General features: G+C 42.4%; 1 protein-coding gene across 3 annotated transcripts in view; it reads right to left on the reverse strand.

Annotated features, from left to right (window-relative positions):
* Positions 1-1,069: 1,069 nt before the first annotated feature.
* Positions 1,070-23,634, reverse strand: part of DSP (desmoplakin) — a 49,997-nt gene continuing 27,432 nt past the window's right edge. Inside the window, exons 13-24 of one of the 3 annotated variants that reach the window (XM_074944907.1) lie at positions 22,761-22,887; positions 21,609-21,825; positions 20,769-20,983; positions 19,490-19,656; positions 18,839-18,977; positions 17,004-17,197; positions 15,585-15,747; positions 13,410-13,493; positions 12,036-12,143; positions 10,757-10,855; positions 8,251-9,216; positions 1,070-4,959 (exon numbers count right to left, since the gene is read on the reverse strand). In XM_074944907.1, the coding sequence (XP_074801008.1) occupies positions 1,771-4,959; positions 8,251-9,216; positions 10,757-10,855; positions 12,036-12,143; positions 13,410-13,493; positions 15,585-15,747; positions 17,004-17,197; positions 18,839-18,977; positions 19,490-19,656; positions 20,769-20,983; positions 21,609-21,825; positions 22,761-22,887 (5,668 nt within the window). In that variant the 3' untranslated portion in view covers positions 1,070-1,770. Of the gene's footprint in view, positions 4,960-6,921; positions 9,217-10,756; positions 10,856-12,035; positions 12,144-13,409; positions 13,494-15,584; positions 15,748-17,003; positions 17,198-18,838; positions 18,978-19,489; positions 19,657-20,768; positions 20,984-21,608; positions 21,826-22,760; positions 22,888-23,634 lie in introns of all 3 variants that reach the window. The other 2 variants (XM_074944908.1, XM_074944906.1) reach the window with 2 other exon arrangements.

Below are 23,634 nucleotides of genomic sequence, written 5' to 3' on the forward strand. Positions count from 1 at the left end.
CAAAACTCTAGTCTCTCCCAGGGGATCCTTCTGTGCAGGGTTCACCTTCTCAGCTACTTGAACCTTTCACCACTGATGCCTGGGGTCAGGATGGAACCATTCAATTTATCTTCCTAGGTCTCGAGTTGTACAGAGCATGATAATTTGGATTGTGCGCGCCTGGTGATTTTATATGTGGATTTTTATCTCCCGATAACATATGAACTCTTGAAAAGGTTACAGGCTAAACTCCAACTGGGGCCAAAGATACGAAAGTCCATTTGTGATGCATGGCTAGAAAGGGTTAAACATCCTGCAAAATAAATAACTCTCAAAAGACATGTGGGGAGATAATGTTTGTGTTTTTGTGTATTTACATATGTATGAGTAGGGTCAACAATGTAATCAACAGTCCCTGTCTATGCTGTATTCTGATAGTTCAGAGGTCAAAGAGACATCCTATCATTTAAATGAATTAAATACCGAGATATCCTGTGTTTACATCTCTCTTTGAAATGTACTGTGAATGGTGGAGGAAAAAGCAAATAGCTACATGAATTAACATAAGGCTAAGTACCCTGATGGATCTCCTTCAAAATCATGATAATCACTTTTATCAAAAGATCCCCTTGTGCTGGGTCAGCATCCCATGTTTGGCTAAACTGGTCTTCGGTGTGCTGGCTGAAGGCTACCCTCACGCAGGGGAGAATCTGATCCAGAGCGTTCTGCTTGTAGTTGCAAACATGTGTTGGATCACTAGTGGGAGAAAAAAAATTCTTCTGTCCTTAACTGCAATCAGATGTGAAAAGCGGCCTTCTGCTTATGGGGCCATAGTTCACGTTGTCTCTATTTTCTTTTGGAAAATGCAGGCTTAGTTTTCTATGCTCATGAAGATAACAGGACTGACATAAACAAGTTCCTGAGACTCAGAGTTAACGTCATGAGTTTGTACAGTAATTGTGGCACTGCAAACATTTGTTCATTTTTGGCAAAGAAAGGCTCTTTCTATTTCCCTTCCTTCCAAGGCTGTGTTCATGTCTAAATTTTAAAATAAACCACAAATACTTTAAAAGTTTAAAAGTTTATTGCCAGAATGCAGCAGTCAGCCTTTTTTGATGTTACATGGAAAATGAACAAGCAAAATGAGTAAAAAATATAGAGGATGGTGAAAGAAAAGTACATGCTAATAATATCCCCCAATAATGAAGTTATAATTGAACAGTCAACCAAGTACATTATCTGTGGAAGAGGATACAGCTTCTCATGTTACAGTACAGTATCCAGATTGATAAGGAAATGCGTTTTCCATCCACAAATAACTACTTTTCTTAAAATAAAATAAAAAATAAAATAAAATAAAAGTGGCTAGGCTGGGGAAAAAAGGAAACTATTACAATATTTGCAGATCTTGGTTATCAGCTTACAATTTTGAGGGTATGGAAATGGGAGAAGCAAACAATAGCCCATGCAAAATATACAGGAAGAGATTAATCAAAAATCCAAACATTAAAAAAAATAGGAAACTCATAACTGTTGCATTTTGCTGTCCTGCAATCTTCTCTTCAAAAGTCTACACCCAAAACATTTTACAGATTTTTTAAGAAGAGTAGAGAAGTTAATCACACCCAGAAAAGACTTTATGATTTATTTTGGGCATGACTTTATTTTCCAGCAAGGTCACTGCACCCAAGCAAATAATAATATGACCACCAGTTTGTTTTGTTTTTAAGTGAAAGTAATACAGATTCATCTAAATGAAATTAAAATTCAGATACACTTGTTAACTGACTACTAACGCCCAATAGAGCTGCTGCTGAAGGTTGAATAGGAATAAGAATATGAAGCATTTGCTGATGCATCTAAACTTCCTCTCCTGGATCCACTTTGTGAGCCTGAGCGGGAGCCTGAGCGGGAGCCTGAGCGGGAGCCAGGGGCAGAGGAGACATTATAGGGACTAGAGATGCCTTTGGACGAAACAGAAGCAGCTTCCAACAGTCTCAGCCCAGTGACGTCCTCCACCATTGATCGACTCATTGCATCTTTGTAGGATATTTTCAGCTTGGTCTTGGGGCAGGTCAGAATTTTGGTATAGCTGTTAGTGTCTTGCAATCTCTGAGCATTCCGCCCATCAATCAATCCTTTCCTAATGGCTTCCTCCGTACTTATTCTTCCACGCACTTCTGGATCGACGAGGCCTCCAGTGAGGTACTGGAATTCAAGAAAGCGCTGACCAGCCTCATAAGGCAGCCACTTTTCCTTCACGGCCTCTGCTGCTGACATTCTACTGCCACCCTTTAGGCCTTCAAACCCTAAGAAGGCCTTCTGAGCTGGCTTGAGCCGTGTGGCCATATCGTGATCAATGATGCCTTGAGCAACTGCATCCTGAAGTGAAAGCCTTTGGCCTGTGGTAGGGCACATTATGCCTCCTGTGCAAGCCTGAGCTTCGAGCAACCGCTGTCCTGTAATGCTGTCGACAATGCCCCGTTGTATAGCTTCTGAAATGGAGATTCTTTCTAAGTTTTCAGTATCAAATATGGCTGCAATGGGGCTGCATTCCTCAAGGGGTGCTGAAAAAGAACCACTCTTTCTCACTGAAGAACTCCTGACACTCAGCACTGTGGGAGATTTAGTTACTGACTCATGCTTAAATACTTCATCGCCACCATTCTTGTAGGAAATCATGTCTGCAAACTGTGTAAGGCTCAAGCTTCCAGAACGGTACTGGTCAAAAAATTTCCTTTCAACAAGACCCGTATCAATAGCCTCCTGAATGTCATACTGATTGCCTGTTTTCCTGTCCACAAGGACCACTCTTGTGCTTCCATCTGACCCTGTAATAGTTATTTCTTCCCACTCACACTCCTGTTCAGAAAGTTCCAGGTAGGTGTCATAATCTATGAGGCCTTTATTGTATGCCTCCTGCACGGACATTTCCCGGTCTGTTTCTGGATCTACGATGACAACCCTGCGTTTCCTAAGTGTGTTCTTCTGTGAAGTTTGCACCACTTTTTTCTTGTCTCTCAGGGGGAGAAGACAGAGCCCTGTTGCGTCATCCTTTATGCACCTTTCTTTCAGCTGCAGGTAGGTCAGATTTTCTTCGGTGTTAGGATCGAAAAAACCCTTCGTATCATCACTCGGGTCTGAGAGAATTAAGCTGAGCTCTTCATTGAAGTAACCACGTGTATATGCCACGTCAACCGGCAAACGGTGGCTTTTTTGGGGGTCAATGATTCCCCCAGTGGCAATCTGAGCCTCTAGCAAACGAATGCCATGGCCTCTCTCAATGAGCTCCTTATTCATTGCCTGGAACAAGGAGATGATATTTCCTGTTTCGGGGTCTTTGTACCCTGTGACCGCTCTTTCAGCGGAGAGAAGTTTGTCTTTAAATTCAATTCCAACAAGGCCTCTTTTGTAAGCTTCCTCAACTGGTAGCCTTGCATTGCTGACAGGATCCACTATGAAACCAGTGGCTGCTTGGGCTTCTAGAAGTTCAAGGGCTGTACCCGGTCTAACCAGGCCTATTTTCATGGCCTGGTAAATGCCAAGCTTCTCTTTAGTGGCCTCATTGTAGATCCCTGCTATGCAACTAGAGCCCTGGAGGAAATCCTTAATTCTGTCACTGACTTCTTCCACACTAATTGTGCCTGCTTCGAGCTCACAGGCTGTTGATTCCTGAATAATTCCAGAGCTGACCAGTTCACTTATGGGGACGGGCTGCCTAATCCCTTGAAATGACATGCTTCTCTTATGCACGGGAAGGAGAAGTAAACCAGTGTGAGGTTCAATCCTGCATTTTTCCCTCAGCTGGATGTAACTGACCGCCTTCTTGGTTGCAGGGTCAATAAAATTCTTTGAAGCACCTTGAGGGTTATTCAGGACTCTGTACAGGTCTTTGTCAATCAACCCACGAGACAAAGCAACATCTTTTGGCAAGAAAACACTGTTGACAGGGTCAACAATGCCTCCTGCAGACATCTGGGCTTCGAGCAGGCGAATACCAGTTTCCCTGTCAATCAGATTTTTCTTGATGGCATCAGACACTGGCACTGTTTTTCCTGAGAATGGATCTTTAAATCCCATAACAGCCTTCTCTGCTGTATAGATTTGTTCTCGGTCATCAAAATCAACCAGGTCTCTCGCAATCGCACTGTCCACAGTCAACAACTCGTTTCTGTGCGGGTCAATCACGCCTCCTGTAGCTGCCTGGGCTTCTAAAAGCAGGACTGTGTTTTCTGGGGTAAGAAGCTGCTTCCGTTTGGCCTCCAACAAAGTGTACTTCTCCTTTGGAGTAAGAGATGCTCCAGCAATAGCCCCTGCCCCTCTAAGATAAGGTTCAATGTCAGCAGCAACTTCTTCCACTGACCTTTGCCCCTTCAGGAGCTTATCTAGGGTGCTTTTGTCTATCAACTGACATTCATAGAGCTGAATTGCTGTAATTTTCTTACGCAGCCCATTAAACAGCAATTTGGAAGGATCAATGGCAAAGTCCTCTTCCGTCTGAGTACATCTGTGGGATCCACATGGGCGATACTTAAATTTCTCAATCTCCCTTTGCATTCTGAGGCGCTCGGCATCCACCTCCGATTGGCTTTTGCAGCTGATCTCTTCCAATCTGCACTTGTATCGGTCTTCAATCCTCTTGATCTCCATTTGTAACCTTTCAATCTCAATCCTCAGGGCATTCTTCTCCCTCTCGCTCTTTTCCCTCTCAGATTCAAACTTTCTAATGGTCTCTTCATTTCGGGAATACTGGCTCTTCCACTGATTTAAGTCATTCAGGATTTGTTGTTTCTCACTTTCCAGCCGTTGTTTCAAACGAGACTCTGATTCCAGTGTAACCTTTGCACGGTTCAGCTCTTCTTCTAATCTCTGCAGTCTTGCCCTGTCTTGTTCCAAGGTACTTATTTTTATCAGCAGGGTCTCCCTTTCTTGCATAATGTGAGTATACTGACTTTGGGATTCTTGAATCCTGTTGGATGCCTAAAATTTAAGAAGCAAAAAATTGAGAGAGAAAAATGTTATAATTCCCACTTACGGTGTTCTTTATCCTGTTCCATAATTTAACCTATCACGTATTGGCACTGGAAAACCTTCGGAATATCCCTATGCTGTATCCAAGATTATGAATATGTTTTAATATACACGGATACCTTCTCTGAAAACATTCCTGTTACCACCTAGCACATAGTGCCTCATACCCACTTTTCGCTTCTAGACTGTACTGCATCCCCTCTTAACTGTCTTGTTTTTAATTCTGTCTGTGGGTTAGGGAAGCCTTGGTTTTATGGTGATCAGTTACCTTTTGACTACATTTTTACGACTACTCATACTATATATGTACAGTGTACACAGACACATCAAGGGCCTGATCCTCAGCTGGTGAAAATGGGCATAGCTCCATTTACTTATGCCTCCTCTTCTTGTCCATATTTTTTATTTTCAGTTCCAAATATTTTTACTTGAATTTCTTTAAATTTTAATGCATTTAATGCCACTTAACATATGCGTACACACATGCACAGATACATAGAATGCATACCCTATATGCATCAACTGTATTAAATTAAACTATGTATGTGATAAATATATACGTGTGTGTGTGTTTCTGTCTAGAGAGAGACATATACAGACAGATCGATAGATACAGAGACTCTATCAAAAAAAGAGAGGAACAATATTATGAGTTTAAAAAGAGAAAAACAAAGGGAAAGAACGATGCTGAGAACAGAATCAAAAGACAAATACCGAGGATGGTAATAGTAAAAGATTACAGAAGGTAAGCACAGGGAAAATCATGGCATGGGGAAAAATCATGGAAGTAATAGAAAAATATTTTGAAGTAAGCACGGAAATAAAACTGCAAAGTGGCAGAGTTATGAAGGATGTTTTTATTTTGACAGATAGCATATCATAACTATGTATTTCATAGTTACATATGCATGCATAAATATATCATGTAATATAGTGGTGTATACATAATATATTTATTTACACATATATTCAACCATATACATAAAAACACACAGATTGTAAGGAAGAATTACTTTCTGGAAAACAAAGCAAAACAGATGTGGATTTGTTCTGTTTATATATATATATATATATATATATATATATATATATATATATAATGTAACATATGTAGATTCAAACCTGCTCAGTAGATAGGGTTTCATAAATGCTCACTTGTACATGTAATAAATATAAACTGCTCTTTGGCAAGTGACAAAGCAAACGAATGAAGGATAAAATCAGATCTTTTAAAATTTTCTCTGTAATCAAATATCATTGATATTTTGGGGAATATGGGCTCAGAGTAAAATTTTCAGAAGAGCCTAAGTGGCTTATTACCAAGTCCCATTGAAAGGCAATGACACTTAAGCTTCTAAGTCACATAAGCACTTTTGAAGATTTTACCCTTAATCCTTAGCTGCAGCCAAAGATATACTCAACCCACTTGAGAAGAGGGGGAAAGTCTCTTAAGCCACTTTTGCAGCTCCTCAATTCTGGGGCTAGCAGCTGGTTCAGCACCTGCTGCAATTTACAACAGTCTCCGGACTGCTTTCACTTGTGCTGGATGAAACAGTCCCCAAGGAGTATACAGCCTACAGGGCAGAGTTGAAACACAGTGGCAATCCAGGTACTCCCTCTTCCCCTGTGGCTGTAAAATGGGGGGATTAGTACGGAGCTAGAGTTTCCCTCACCCTGGGGGAAATCCTCAGCTGGACGGGTAAGACTGCTTTATAGCCCATTGACACTGCTTCAGGGGTGCATAGGAGCTAGAAAAGGGGCCAGGATCTGACCATTTTAAAAATCAAATGTAAAAGGGAAATTAATCTCCATTATAATTAAACAGCAAAGAGTAAATTAAATCAAAAAGCCACTGGAGTCAATTAGAACATTGGAGAAACAGTAAAGTCGTGATCAAATATTTGTGAATACCTCTAGAGCCTGCTTTTGGAATTTTTCAATTTCCTGTCTCAAATTTTCCCTTTCTCTGTGTAAATCAGTAATCAGCCCCTGAAGTTCCAGGGTTTGCTTGCTGCTTGTCTGGAGCTGATTCTTTAGTTCAGCAATAGTAGCGTTTTTTTCACCATCAGCTTCACTTTTGTCCCTTCTTACATCGTCATATTCCAATCTTAAATTGCGCAACTCTTCCTCTAACATCAAGTGCTCCTTGGTAAGATTCTCAGTAAGAGACTGAAGTCTTTCAATTTCTATTTTGCACTCATTCAGGCTCCTGCTTTTGTCCTCAGTAGCTTTCTGCAAGTGCTCGTTTCGGAGGTGAGCCTGTTTTAAGTGTTCCTGCTCTTGAACCAACTGGTGGCTTAAAGTTTCAAGCTCAGATGTGTATTTTCTTATCTCCTCCATGAATCTCTGCTTTTCTCTTACTTGACCATCTAGTAACTCTCTCTGGTGCTTAAGGTCATCCTCACTCCTTTTCTTTACAATGGACACTTCCTCTATCTGCTGAGTGAGATTGGTGATTTTAACTGACTGCTCTCTGAAAGATCTCCTCATACTTTCTAATTCCTCTTCTACGTTCTTCCTCTTGGAAGACTCCTCCATTGCATTTTTATTCAGCCTACAAAGTTCCTCTTCCAGTTTATGTTTCTGGAGCTGCAAGTCTTTTACAGTGCTTTGGAACTTTGCACTTTCCTGATCCTTCCCTTTTTTCTCATGTGAAATTCTTTCATATTCAATTTTCAGTCGTGTCAGTTCCTGTTCCTGGATCCTCAGTTTGTTGATCGTCTCTGTCGCACTGATGTTAGTTTTCTGCAGATCAAACTGAACTCTTTGTAATTGTTTATTTTCCTCCTCTAAGTCTTTCCTTTTACTTGTTTCCACTTCAAACGACTTTCTCAGTCTTTCAATCTCTTTGTTTCTCTCCTGAATGGTCTTTGCAGCATCATCAAGTGACTGCTTGTATCGTATGCTTTCTTCAGAGTGCATCTGAATGACCTGTTTTAGCTCAACCTCCACTTGATGTTTCTTCTGGGAGATCTCTGAGCTAGTTGCTTTCTGCTGTTGAGCATTCTCCTCTATTTTTCTAAGGTTCTCTGTTGTCTGACTTATTGTGTTCTTCAGTCTCCTAATTTCCTCACACAAATTCCTATTTTCTCGCATGGCATTGTCAAGCTGTGTTCGGTAACTATTTGTGTCCTCCTCTTTTTGCATAGTAATCTGGTGAATTGTAGTCTTGGTGATATTAATTTCGGACTCGTACTTGTTTTTTAAACTAATAATTTCCTCATCAAAATTGTTCCTTACCTTAGCCAGTTCATTTTCAAGTTGCCATTGGCTTTTAGCCTCTTCCTGAAGCTGAATCTTTAATCTTTCTAGCTCCTTAGTTTTTTCCTGAATGGTTAATGCAGCCTCCTCAAGAGCCTGCTTGTACCTTGAGTTGTCTTCATTACGCAGCTGAATTATCTGCTTCAACTCCAGCTCCAGCTGTTGCTTCTGCTGTGACACTTCAGAACCACAGGCCTTCTGCTGAAGAGCGTTTTCTTCTGCCCTCCTTCGTTGCTCTGTTGTTTGCAAAATGGTATCATTGAGTCTCACAATCTCATCTTTAAGGTCTCTGTTCTCCCTTGCCAGTCTATCCAACTGGTTTCTGAGACTTTTTGTATCATCTTCTTTTTGGGAAGCTAGCTGATGGATTGTGGTTGTCTTAATATTAATTTCAGTCTCATACTTGTTCTTTAAATTACTCATCTCCTCGTTAAACTGGTTCCTTACCTTAGCCAGCTCATTTTCATATTCCCTCTTCCGTACGCCTTCATCCTGGAGAAGAACCCTTAACTTTTCTATCTCGTACTCCTTCTCCTTGATGAACTTCTCAGACTCTAACTTTTGCCAGCTCAGGCTATCTTTCTCATTTTGTCTTGTTTTCTGCAGTTGGTCATAGTCATTTTTCTGCTGCTCATATCTATCCTCCATCTGCTTCCTTTTCCTTTTCTCATCTTCAATCTCATAAGTCAGTCTTGTTATCCTGTCATTGAGATCCTTTATCTGACCATAGCATTTGTCCAGATTTTGCTTAGCAGAACTGCCATCCATCTCAGCTTGTCTCTTCAACTCCTCCAGACTCATGAGCTTTGCTTTGAGCTGGGAACAGTCCACCTGGAACTTCTGCAGATTCTGTTCCAGAAATTTATACTTGTTGCTATTATCGGAATTTGCATCTCTGGCAAGCCTGAGCTCTTCTTCTAACATTTCAATTTTAGTGGTTTTCATCTGTGGGATCAAAATTGAAAAAATAGGCTGTGATAACTAGTTTGAACCCATCCCATGAATTACATCTTAAAAAACCAACAACTGTAAGGGACATGCCCAACAATTCACAAGACTTATTTAATCACATCAGGACAGATTCAGATACCCATCTTCACACCGAGTAGTACCTTACTCTGTAAAATCAATAGGATGATTTCCAGAATAAGATTCTACCTGATGTGAGTATGGGTGGCAAAATTTGGCTTTTTGCTTTGGCAACATCAAAGCTCCCAATGCTACATGCTGTTGGGAATGAATGAACTATCTTAGCTTCAAACACATTTAAATTCCCCTCTACCCGGAATTTACTAGCTATTGATATTGTTCATACCTAAGGCTACAATTCTTTCATGGAGATCACGGAATCCGTCACTTCCAGCGACCTCCATGAATTCAGCCCACGGCGACCAGGAGCTGCAGGGTCCCCTCTGCCACCTGGCATAGATACCCCAGAGCTGCCAGGGGCAGTGGGGGTACCCCAGAGCTTCCTGCTGCAGGCGTCAGCGGGGGGACCCTGGAGCTCCAAGCCCACACAGGGAATGGGAGCCCCTACAGCTGTCTAGCCACTGGGGGTGGTGTGGGAACCCCACAACTGATTTTGCCACGGATATTTTCAGTAAAAAAAAAAAAAAAAAAAAGTCACTAACAGATCACAGGCTTCCATGAATTTTTCTTTATTGCCCATAACCCGTCTGACTTTTACTAAAAATATCCATGACAAAATCTTAGCCTGATTCATACCTCCCCTCTCCTGTAGGTGCACAGTGCCCCTAAAGAGGTAGGGTGGAAGTAGGATCCCAGCTGTCTGCACGGCCTGTAGAACAGGATTAGTATAGCAGAGTGAGTGGATTATATGCTGTTAAAGAAGCGTAGAAATGGGCACATTCCCCCTGCTCCAGGGAGCTCCTTCAGAGATGGTGTACCCAAAAAGCACACGTGCCCTTAAATAAGCTCACTTTAATGGGCTCACTATATTTGCAACCAATCATTTTCCTACACATATCTTACATTCCTCACACGTGACCTCTGAATTGGGCCTGATTCTGGTCTCACCATGATGCATCACATCAGCAGTAACGCCACTAAAAATCAGTGGAATCACAACACTGCGAAAAGGACATAAAATCAGACTCAGGCCCACAGAATGGGTGTGAGGTGTGCAGAAGTAGTCAGGGTTGACCTAATAGGCCAATGCTGGGTACTTTTGATATTACCACCTCACGTGTAAGTCTAATATACGCCAGTTTCTACATCACCTCAAAATTGGCCCTGCAAGTCACTATCCCAACTTGAAAACGGGGAGAATGGAATTTATTTGCCTACTTCAGAAGTGTGTTGTGAGGATTAATTAGCTTGCTGTTGATATAATCCAAGGTGCTTTTTCCTTTTCAATACTTTGTTTTGCATTTCACTAAGGGAAAAAGCTTTTGACCAGTGATACCTTGCTGTCGGATACTGTGATGACAATGTAAAAGTACCAGAAATACAACAAACAGGTTACCTTCAAATCCTCCATGCTCTTTAATATTTCACTTAAGAATTTGTAATAATCCCCTGATCTCGTAAGAAGCTCTATGTACCGTGACTGAATTTCTGAAGCCTGGAAATAAAAATAAAACTATGGTCAGTCTATATTAGAAAGCTGTATGAGACCAGAGAGAAGCTCGTGATTTTTTTTAAATGGTTTGAATATATTAAAAGAAACATCGATTTAGAGAGTGTGGAGATAATTCTCTGCCTTCAAACTCCTCCCAATAACCCTAGGAGACTTTGGGAAGTGAAAATGCCCCTTTCTGAGAAGGCTATGCCTCTTTTTTCCAAGATCCATTTGCCCCACTGCAGATGTGGTGTGATATCCTGGGTTCAGTTCCCCACATCACCATTTATTTCCTGTGTAACTGCAGCAAGTCACTTCAGGTAAAAAAGTGTCAAAAGCACCTAAGTGACTAATGAACCTAAGTTCCATTTTGAAAAGTGACTTAGGCACTTTTGAAAATTTTACCCTTAACCTCTCTGTGCCCCAACTGTAAAATGGAGATGATGTCCCTATCCTGCCCTAAGACCTGATTAGGGAGATTTAATGAAACAATACTTCTATATTTCAGCCACTGATCTCAGCTCTGCTCCTAGGATAAGAGAGGAAGGTTTCACACTTCTAATTTTATTTTAAAAAGCACGGATTCAAAAATGCTTTGTGACCACATTATCTATTCAGTGGTGACGTGCTGAAGTTAAACATTACAAATAGAACATCTTGGCGGCTTCTAACTTTTTTTGATGTATAATGGAATGTAACATTTCTTACAGTGAAGCAGTAATGATGTCAAAGAACTTGTCTCTCTCATTTTCTGCATCCAAAAGAGGGATTTGGACACAGTGAAACCGGTGCGGTTCCACGGCACAGGGGGTTCTCTACATAAGGATGTGAAAGGAGATTTGGGGATTCCAGAAGGAAGAATTGGGATGTTGGCTCCATGACAATGTGGATCCATCAGCTACACAGACGTGTGTGAGCAGCTCTGTTGCTGCTCCACAGGGGGATTCATCCACTCAACCACCTGGAACGCTCCGGCACAAAGTTTGGCAAGTCAGGCATGGCATGATGGAAAGGATTTTCCCTTCAGAGTCTAGACTGGCTTAACAGAAATGTTTATAGACCCTAAACAACAGTAGTGCTAGTGATTAGGATCCAGCAGCGTATCTAACAGGATAGTTTCAGCCGAAACAGCTCACGTGAATAAACAGAGTTTACAAGGATCTTGGGGGAAAAGGCAATGTACCTCTTGAAGAATCAACCCTGCAGGTGACTGAACTATAGTCTTCTTGATAGGTATGTTGAGCAACGTTTCCAGTCCTGAACTGTAGGAAGCAGCCAGTAATTCATAATCCTGTAAGGATGGGAACAGAATACAATGCATTTTTAATGAATGCTGAGAAACCTCTCCTGGTCCAGATTTTTAGAACTGTACACAAAGTATTTACTGCTGTAAAAGGCCACATGCTCTCCTCTGTTTAAGGAGTATGGGGGAATCTGATCAGCCTGAATACTGCAGAGGAGACTCAGATGAGCGTGTGCGCGTACTGCACAGAGGGGAAAGGTGTTTGTCGCTCTGTGACTGAGGTGGCATGGTTAGTTAGGTGAGGTGGAAGGACTCCTGGGTGTAATTGTTCTGTCACCTTGTCCCCTAGAACAGCAGTTCTCAACCAGGAGTCCAAGGCCCCCAGCGGGGCCGTGAGCAGATTTCAGGGGGTCCTCGAAGCAGGGCCAGCATTAGACTCACTGTGGTCCAGGGCAGAAAGCTGAAGCCCCGCCGCTCCAAGCTCCACCACCTGGGGCTGAAGCTGAAGCCCGAGCAACTTAGCTTCACTGGGCCCTGTGTGGCGTTGGGCCACAGGCGTCTGCCCTGCTTGCTACCCCCTAATGCTGGCCCTGGCTTTCGCATGCAGAAAAACAGTTGTGGCACAGCTGGGCTGTGGAGTTTGCATAGCCTGGTGGGGGGACCTCAGAAAGAGAAAGGTTGAGAACATTAGAACACTGCCGTAGAACATTAACAGAACAACCTCCTCTGTGTCTTTCTTACAGCACAGAAGGGATGTGAACACTTGCCAGACGCAACAGAGCTACTACTGCACAGCAAGAGATGGGGCTGGGAGAAACATGGAGACAACGGCAAGCCACATAGAAAGATCACCAAAGATCACCAAAATTGTCCCCTGTGGACCTTTCTTGACCTCTGTGGCTATTCTATACTCCTCCTCCTCCCTGATCTGCACTGCCATTGGCCCTGCCTCCCAAAGCAACCCAGGAGCCCCAGATTTCTCATCCACTCCCACCCTTTTAATGTGTGACGTGGAGGGTCTGTATATATAGTGCCTTTGATCCTCCTTCAGAAATCCAGCAGACATCAGTGGGAGCTGCATGCTGGGATGAAAGGAAGGGATGGCCCTAAATATGCAAGTACCAGAGGGTACAAATTGCTTTCAGGAAGCTCTGCTTCCCCCAAGTGCTTTACACGAGCAATTTCTTCACATACAGTCCAGTATGAAAGGAGCGAGTGTGGGAGTTTTGCCTGAGTAAGAGCTAAGTGAAAACTGCAGGAGGGGGTCCACATAGTGAAAAGCCATTCCTTGTTGAAGTGCTGGAGTAAGTGTACCTTAATTGCAGCTGCACACAGATCCGCTTGCTTGAGAACCTCCTCCACTTTGTCTCGTTTTCCTGTTATTTCACTATGCAAGTTCTGTCCAGGAAACAATAAAATTGATTTAAAAAAAAAAACTTACTGCATTTCCACTTGCCAAGAGTCTCCCTTGTTGAAGAGAGCAGCAGGTGCCTGTCACTTTCTTGAAAGGGTGACTGCAATATAATATGTTGGAATCATAAACGGCTTAAGCCTAAAATCTTCACTCTGATGCTCAGGCCTTCCACGGACTAACTCCCATTGCCTAAGGACTTAGTAACAACTGAATAAGGACCTCAGGATTTGGGAAGTGCCTGACTTTAGTTTACACCCATTAAAAACCCTCTTTTTACTTGATTTTCCGGCTGTACTTATCACATAACTTCCATCAATTCGACTCCCTTGGACTACATTCAAAGGTGATGTGTAAGGAAGTGTCAGTAGGTGGGTGGGAGTCTAAGAGGGTCTGTGCTCAATCCTTGGCTGTGTGCTGCACAATCGTAGGGATGGCAGTACTGCCTTGCGCCCTCCATTTATACAGAACTGAGGGCAAGTCAACACTACAGCGCTACGTCAGCGCAGCTGCACTGCTATAAAGCATCTGGTGAAGACACACTATGCTGACGGGAGAGTACTCTCCCGTCAGAATAATTACAGACACTCCCCAGGCTACGCAAGACCCAACTTATGCAAATCCGCACTCACAGAAAAAGTTCCGTAAACTAGAAATAGGGGGATATTTTCTGTGTGGTTGGGTTTTTTTGTTTTGTTTTGTTTTTTTGCATAAGGGTCGTGTATACGTTTCCGCAAAATTCGAGTTATGCAAGGTGTTCCGAAACAGAATGATTGCGTAAGTCGGGGAGCATCTGTACTCCACTTCAGTGGGAAGTGGAAGCTATGTCAGCAGGAGAGCGTCTCCCACCAACATAGCGCCAGTGTGGACAGCGCAAAACTTGTGTCACTTAGGGGGAGGGGCTTTTTCACACCCCTAAGCGACGTACATTAGATCAACTTAGGCTGTAGTATAGACTTGCCCTGAGGCACGGATAGATTGGCGGTCAAACTGTGAAACCCTACCCACAATGGTGAGCAGCTACTCACGAGTAGTACTCTGGATTTCAAGGGGACTACTTGTGACAGTAAGTGCTCACCAGTATGAGGAAGAGCTTCACAGTCTGGCTGTAGGTGACTTGATCAAAGTCACATAGAAAATCAGTGGCAGAGACAGGAATTGAACCTAGCCTTTCTGAGTCCCAGTTGAATGCTTTAAGGACAAAACCATTCCTGGCCCTGAATTCTATGAGGCACACTGGGCTCCAGGCTTCCCCTCACCCCCGAAAATAGGCTGGAAATTTTGAGAGAGCAAAATTAGACTCTACTTGAGCAGAGATGAGTTGGCACAGAAATACCTGGTATTTCTAAATACTCAACTCACCAGCGAGGACTCAGGTTGTGGCAATCACTGTATTTTAAGAGCTGGAGGACAGTACTTCCAGAATGGATTTCATGACCAATCTATATGTTCTAATGTCCTTTCTGATGGTCAGTTATCTACCTTATTTATAGGATGACAGTTACCATAGAAGTAACAACCCTAACAATGTCATACTTATGAATAATGCCAAGAAAATACACAGGTCAGTCTGATTCCCATGTTAGGACTTAAGAGTTATAGTGGTAGGATGGCCCTTGCAATAATCGCACATGGAAGACAACAGAGTGGGAGGCCAAAGACTCGGTACATAGACTGGATATCAGTAGACCATAGAGAGACCAACTTGCATGACAGCCATGTGTACAATCACGAGTTTTGAAAGAAAGCTTTTGAAGTCACCGTCCCAAAGAGGGAAGTGGCAAGAGTTTGTTTTCCATATTTAGGTATAACACCATTTCAGAATAGTAATAAGTCACTTATGGGGAGCATTTCAGGATGGCTGCTGCATTTCTCAAGTGGCTAAGTTTAATCAACTTTTCAACTAACGCCATACATACCTTGAGGCAGCCTTTTGCCTGCGGCTTGTTTTTGGTTTTTTGCTGGTGCAAATATTTTCTAACTCAAAACAGGCCATTACTATGAAGACAACACTGCTGCACGATTATACATTTTAAAAATCTGGTTCACTGAAACCATTGCAGTAAGGTGCCACGTACCTTCTGCTCATGTGAATATCTCATGATGGCATTGCAATCTCCTAATTTCACAGATTCAATAGCATCTTGCCTGCGCTTCGCATCACAGATCCATTTGTTCAGAGCCTGGTATAAATCACGGTAAGTTTTCAGCTGTTTAACCTGTCTTTCTAGATCCCATGATCTAGAAAAAACAAAGAAAAACCATCAATGTGAAAAGTACAGTCTCATTTTTCGCAAATTTTCAAATGCTTAAAACAATCCTCTGTGTGCTCATTATTACAAGAGGTAAAACAACAGCAGCTGCAGAAAGAAGATTTAAGGTCAAAATATTCAAATTTGTATGCTGAAATTTACATCTAAACCCATATTTAGGTACCTAAATAACTGCTCTTATTTTCAGATGTCACTGCAAATTGTGAGTTCTCAGCACCTCTAAAAATCAGACCACTTATTTAGTTGCTCCATATGGATTTTGCTGCCTAACTGTTGTGTGATGATACCATATAAGTGCCTGATCTAATTCCCACTAAAGTCACTGGAGAGACTCCTATTGATTTTTTTTTTTTTTTTGGGGGGGGGGGGGGGGCCACAGGGCGGCAGGGGGAGGAAGCAAGGGTTTGATCAGACCTTAAGTATGACAAGAATCAGGACCACTGATGCAGTTACCTAGATTTACATCAGCATAAGCTTGTTTACTGTAATTGAGAGCAGAATTTGGCCTGAAGTCATCGGTGCTGGAACTAGGAGTGCTGGAAGTACTACCATACCCCCTGGCTTGAAGTAGTAACAACCACCACCCAAATACACGGTTTCCACCTTCAGTACCCCCACTATAAAAATTGTTCCAGCACCTCTGCCTGAAGTAACAACTTCAGGATTTGACTCTAATATATTAAAAGTGAAATATTATTTTAAAAAATGTAATTTCCTTTTTACTCCTTACGCTGTTCAATTTTTTTTTCCAATTTATTCAACCTAAACAATGAATACAGATTAATCAGTTTCATTTTTTCTAGTCAGTGTCATTTTCTGGCTCTCACACACTAGCACAGTGTTGCAGTGTTCAAGTGGCAAAACACTATATGGGAATGTTTTAAATCCAAACAGTCAACTATTTTCAGCGACATTAAAAAAAAAAAAATTCTAAAAACATTTATTTCCATATTAGGTTATATAAAGTCTTTCCCTTCCTGCAACGAAACTCGACATTTTGGGCCTGTCCTACCCAGCGGTGTCCTTTAAAGTGTGCTTAGCCTATTATTTTGACAATTCTCCCATTGCCAAAAAACCAAGCTCTACGCAGAGACCACCAAAATTCCCAGAATGCTGGTTACATCAGCTCAATGTTTTCCTTCTAACTACAACATGATGATTATCACAGTATCAAGGGGGGCGGGGGGGGGAAGGAAAGAGAACCATTAGGAAATATAGACAAACCTGTGGTCTATCTGTTTCTCCACCCTGTGCCAACGGTCTGTTAGCTGGTTGACTTTGTCAGTGTACTTTGTCAGGTCCAAATCATAGAGGACATAAGCCTGGCTAGACTGCGAGTGGATTTGCATTGTTTTCTGCAGCTCAGATTCCAGGGCGTTCAGCAATGACTTTTTCTGGTTTAGGTCTATTTTCATTTTCTGGATGTGAGAGAAAACAATGTAACATTTAGTTCCCCACCAGGTCTTGACCTTCTATAGTATGTATACTGCGTTATAAGGGTTGGTTTTGGCATTTCGGCCCTGATTCAGCAAAGCACTGAACCATATGGATGTCAACAGGACTTCAGAATGTGCTTAAAAATAAGCATGTACACAAGTGCTTTCTTGAATTGAGCTCTCATTGTCTGTGACTACCATCTCGGCTCCTTTAAATGGTAAAGGATGGATTTTAAATGTGAAGAGTCTGGCCTGCTCTTCCAATTGTTCTACATCTGAAAGTCTCATTTAATTTCAGAGGACTTATCTGTACATGGAACCTCTGCAGGATCAGGTCACAATACTGTCAAATTTTTTCTTTTTTTTTAAAATACAGTTAGATAAAAAGTAACAACCTCTTTGCGGATCTTTAAAACAATGACCAGACTTTTTTCTTTAATTAGTTTTATAGTAGACTTTTAAAAAACCACCACAGAAGATCATGCATTAAAAATAATAATCTAATAACAATAAATTTGGGGTGTCACCAAACTGCATATTGTTGCACTCCCCCAATCCTAGGGTTTCTATTCAATGGTGGTCTCTGGGTGAAAGTGCAAGTAGCCTTGGGGCTGCTCTAAATTACAATGGCTGCAAATGGCTGAAACTACAGCTGTGGATCGGTGTGGTGTAAGGGTACCCCAACTATGCCCCCTTTGCTCTGACCACAGCCTCTTTTTCCCACTACACCAGCAGTGGGATGGAAGAGCAGCATAGGAATGTATACTCTACTAGAAGATGACCTTACTGTGGGGTGATCATCCCAATGCCAGGTAAATTGGCTCTATAGCCAGATTCTACCCACAGTGAAGCGCAAAGCAGTTGCTCCACTTATGGACCTGGTCCACTGCGAGTAACTTAAACCTACAAAAGATATCAAATCCAAATAAATTCATAATAAAGGCTGCCGCTCCATCCCTAGTTTGCACAACCATGTCTCAGAAGCGTAGCTCATCCCCTATGGACAAACATGCACTCTTCAGACATCTTCAGTTAGAAGACTGATTAAGAAGAGGTATTTGGGGAGTATAAATCTAGGAGACCCTAACCCTGTTACTCAGTGAACCATAGGAGTCCCCTCTCACCCCCCGCCCCCACAGGGTTTATTCCTGAAAGTCACCAGGAATCTAAATTAGAATTTCAGTGTGTGAAAAACATCCCTAACACAGATACACCAGGATCCATAAATATTCATAATCTCTAGCTGTAAAAGCATTTAATCAAACTATTTTCTGTCAAAGCCAATGATACCTATTCATTTAGGATCCAACCCTGCAGCTGAGGGGTTGCATGTGCCTAACTCTCAGTGGAAGAACTGAGGTAAGCGCCGTCGCAGGACCAGGTCACAGGCTAACACAACACTATGATTTAACTGGTCACACCTGAGATATCAGGAAAGCTAAAATATCACCCTGTGAAGCTTTCTAAACACCACAGGACCAGAACCTCAGCTGGCGTAAATCAGCATAGTTCCACTGAAAGTCAACAGAGCTATGCCGATTTACACCAGCTGAGGATCTCTCCTCTCCAGCGTCTTTGGAATTTCAGGAAATACAGCACTTCAGCAGGCATTTAACCTCTCACCTTCAGACAGGCTCGGTAAGCCTCCACTTTGTCAAGGTCCAAAGAAACCGTTTCCTCCTCAGTAAGTCTGACTTCAAAAACTTTGATCACATCTTCTGCTTGTAGAAGAACCTGGAGCAGTGATCTCAGTGCATTCAAACTGCAATAAATAAACGTGACCCAAAATAAATCCATTATAACTTACGCAGGAAAATGATGCTGTTTGGTTTTACAGGAGCAGAGTTTAAGGACAGAAGGAACCACCAGATCATCTAGTCTGATCTACTGGATATCACAGGCCACCAGCATCACCCAGCATCCACGCACTAAACTCAGTATAATTTCACTATATCTCATTAGTCAAAAGGGGGAGCCTGTGACATAAAATAAAACTCTGCTACACCAGACTCTTTCAGAAACAGAGATGGAAGTCCACATAGGTGTATGGGCCAACCCACATAGGCCACTATGCAGGATCAAGGCCTAGAATATTAATTCTAGGAAGTGCTTTGTTACATATTCATATGAAAGGCCCTACATAAAACAACTTTTATACTGATAAACAAAAGCAGATTTCTGGACTAAGGGAATCTATGGGATTTATGGGACTAGTTAAGAGAAAGGAAAATGTTTAAAGTTCATGATTTGCTGTTATAAAACTTATTTTCTCACCTGTCTAAGTAGCCAGCAGAGACACCATTAATATTTTCCAGTTTCTGAAACAAGTTAGTTATCTCCAACTGCAAATAGACATACTTTTCAGAGCCTCTGAAGTTGGGCAGCAAGTCCTTATGCTTGTTGAGGGTGTCGGCCATTGTTTGTGAATCATTCTGTATACCCTGATGAAAGAGACCGAAATGTCTGTTTTATGCAGATACATTTCTCGTGGCTAGATGAACATTCTACATTGTATATGCCACTAATCTTCCCTCCAAAATATTTCACTTGATCGAATGGATCTGAGTGAGGACTAGTGTCCTCAACGTGCATTAGTAATATTCACCTATTACCTCTAGGCAGGGCTCTATTCACTTTTATGCACAAGCACAAAGATTGTAGAACCACTGGCCACTCCTCCCCCAAGCCCCTCCTGCTCTACGCTGGGCTACATGAAGTTCATCTCTACAGGGACCAACAACAGTGCCTGCTTCGGCACTGCCCAACCCTTACAGCAGCACTGCCATGGTCCTGCTTTTCTGGAGGCCTCTGCAGCCTCCATGCCCCTGGGGGATTTCACCCTTGAAAAATGAGTCCGTTCAGAAAAAGAAATGAGTCCGTTCAGCTTCTTTTCTTATCGCTTTCTGAGCCACTGCGGGATCTTGCATGAAGGGGACACTGAAGTACAGTCTAATACAATTAACTGAAGCGGGTCATATTTTTAATCATTACACAATGGACCCAATTCAGGCTATGAACAGGCACACGACCAAAAAGTCATGGTCAGGAGCAGAACTGCCAGGGGTCACTTTTCTGATCCACTCCCCCCTTCGGAGTTTGTAGCCCAGAGGTCTGCTGCAGGCAAAGCAATGGAAGGAGAATTCGGGGACAGAGCCTATAAACATGGAGCATGCAGTCTGCATTTCACACAGATTACAGCTGCCTATGGCCGGGATTATCTGTGCAGGAAGATGTTAACATTGCTTTTGCATGTGTGCAAAACGTGAACTCCTGCTACGGGCCAGGGGGGCCTGCATCTAGTGCAACAGAGTTTGCTTCTCAGATTGTCATCTCCTTCTGTTTAATCCCGCAAGGGAAGAATGAAAATCCAATCCAGAGAACTATAGTTAGTTCCCACTCGAAAAATGTCTTCTCTCAATTACGCTCACAAACACTCAGAGAAAAGAACAGGATTTAGCTATTTCCTAGCTGATCTGGAATGCAATACAGCAGAGTCTATTGGAAATGTTCACACTGGGACTGAAAGGCTCAGGGAAAAAACATCTACACTTACCTCTAACTCATTTACTTTGACTGAAAAATTGTGGGAAGCCCCCTGATCCACTCTGAGCGGGGTTCGTTGCACCATACGCATCTCGCAGATTTCTATTTGCCGACGAAGTTTCTGGAGTTCTGTCAGCAGCCAGGCCTCCTGCTTCTCAAGTTCCCGGTTTCTTTCATTAATTAGAACTTGTTTTGATGCATCCACCTGAGTGACTTCAGTAATCACTGTAGAACATATTGGGAGATAACCATTGGCATAGGAAACCTGTCAAAGAGCTAACGTGCAAAGTCAAGGCAATAACAATGTGACCTAACAGTTCATTTGGCTTGTGGAATTAAGATCCCAATCCTTCATCTATTCTTATGCAGCTACAATAGGAACAAACCAAAAAATCAGGGGCCACAAAGAAAAGGCTATATTAAAAAAAAAATGCAAGAACGAGGTTTTACTTTCTGGTCACTGTAAATCTGCAATATGGGCTAACTTCTGCTCTCCTTTGTGCTGGTGCAAACCCACAGCATCTCCACGGACTTTGCCAGGACACGTTCAGATTCACACCAGTGTAACTGAGAACACAATTTGTTCCTCTGTGCAAACTATTGCACATGCAGTTTTGTTTTCTTGGGGTAAGCAACAGAGGTTCTTAGGCACGCATCTTAAGGGGATTTTCTTAAATTACTCCTGTGCCTGTAGGGCCCCAATCCAGCGCCCAGTGAAGTCAACAGGAGTCTTTTTATTGGTTTTAAATGACATTGGATCAGGCCTAGCTGAAGAAAGAGCTTAAACATAATAAATAATTTCATGAAAAAAAAAAAAAATTTAATCACTAAAAAAAAACTCCAGACAAACCTTGCTGTTGTTGCTGTTGCTGCGGCCGTTGTTGATTTGGCAGTTGTATAACCAAGGTTTGATAGTGCTTCTGAGCATCAGTGAACTGAGTCTGGATTTTCCGTTTGTCATCATCACCAAACATCTCTGAGCCTTGACTGTTCCTCAGGAATTCTTGGTAATGGATCTCTAGATCAGTTATGATTCTCTGATAATCTTCTGTGCGCATTGTTTTCAGCTACAACAAAGATGCAGAAATTGTTAAAAATGGAACCACCGGATCAGGCTAATGAGAAGTTAAATTACCAGGAAACGTTAGCCTAGCTGTGCTATGAAACAATGGCGGATGCACACTTTAGAATGAAGTTCCCCAGCCTCTCTATAATTGAAAGTGAGTGCTCTGTAGAGCAGATACCACCAAACTTTGGCAGCCAGAGAGTGAATGTAACTTAATGGGTCTGCTGTGCACACCTCAGCACCTGTCAGCACCAGCAGTACATAATGGAGAGGCGGCTATGAAAGGACCCACAAGGCAAACTTTCCCTCTTGCTAATCTTCCAGTATATCCCTTCCACAGTCAAATAGGAATGTGTTTTGCTTCTCCATTAATAGAATGAAAGGGTTTCTCTCTCTATAGTCCCTTGCACAACAAAGTCATACAGTCTAACACCGTGGGTCTAGACATGACTACATGTGACACCAGTGCCAGTACAGTATGTGTGGTCAGTGGCAATACCAGTACTTCAGGCTTTTGGTGACTGATTTTCTGAGCTTTGGCCCACTTTAATGATGAATCGCTGTTCTGGACCCCAGTCCTCCTACCATATGAATGTGCAGAGCTCTAAAAATCCGTGTCTGCCTGCTTTATATCCAAGGATCTCTGTATTGTTTACCATCTTCGCAGTTCATGAATTTGATGTGGATCCAAATTTTTGTATTCATGCAAGGCTCTAACTAATGTGCATGCTGTAACCTGAGATAGAGTTTAGGCTGTTCTAAATCACAGTACTGGGAGTTTAGAGCTCCCCACATTCTAGTGTGTGTTAGAGAGACAGCTGCACCGGACATAGTGAGCACTGCTTGAGATAGCAAGAAGTCTAGTCAACTGGCATAGCTGTACGGAAAGGCTGAGCACCACTGGTCCGTCACAGTGAAGGCCAATTGAATACCCACCTTAGCAATAGTCATAGCCCTGATTTTCTCAATGTCAATCATGCAGTAGTGCCAGGACACCAGACTCTTCATGTTGATGTATAGCTGGTTCCACAGAGCCAGAATAGCTTCATAGTACTGCTCAATCCTGAGATGGGAAAAGAGATTTCACAATCAGTTAGAACAGTGGTTCTCAAACTTTTGTACTGGTGACTCCTTTCACAGCAACCCTCTGAGAGCGACCCCCCTTATACATGAAAAACACTTTTTTTAAATACTTAACACCATTACAAATGCTGGAGGCGAAGCGGGGTTTGGGGTGGAGGCTGGCAGCTCGTGACGCCCCATGTAATACCTCGCAACCCGTGGTGGGGTCCCAAACCCCAGTTTGAGAACCCCCAAGTTAGAACTTCTAAGCCTCCTGCCCATCACAGAAACATTAGTTTGAGAAACTCCAGTCAGCCTGTCTAGCTGTGTGCTGAGACTGTCCTGTTACTAGAAATGATCCCTGTCAATTAGCTTTTGTTATTTTTAAACCAGAAAATACAAATTAATTTACAGGTAGTATTTCAAGTTCTACAATGTATTTTAAATCACAAGGACATGTGAAGCTACTAGTGAAAAGGAAGAAGGTTTTTACACATGATGAAGCAGCCAAAAAGGGGCACAATCCATTTTTCCCCCATCCCATGCAGGCCACATTAAAGTGATGTTGTTGGAAGTGTGACACAAACCAGCAAAGGCCACAAAAAGTTTTGGCTGAAGACTATTCAGACTCTCCAGGCCAGATCCACAGGACTACTCACTCCAGGAATACTCAGTGTGGCTGTCAGAGGGGAAGTTCCCAATCCTACAGCTGCTTCACACCAGACCAATCCCCGGCACAAGTTAGAGT

The sequence above is a fragment of the Natator depressus genome, chromosome 2 (assembly GCF_965152275.1).
Source record: "Natator depressus isolate rNatDep1 chromosome 2, rNatDep2.hap1, whole genome shotgun sequence".
Classification (NCBI taxonomy): domain Eukaryota; kingdom Metazoa; phylum Chordata; order Testudines; family Cheloniidae; genus Natator; species Natator depressus.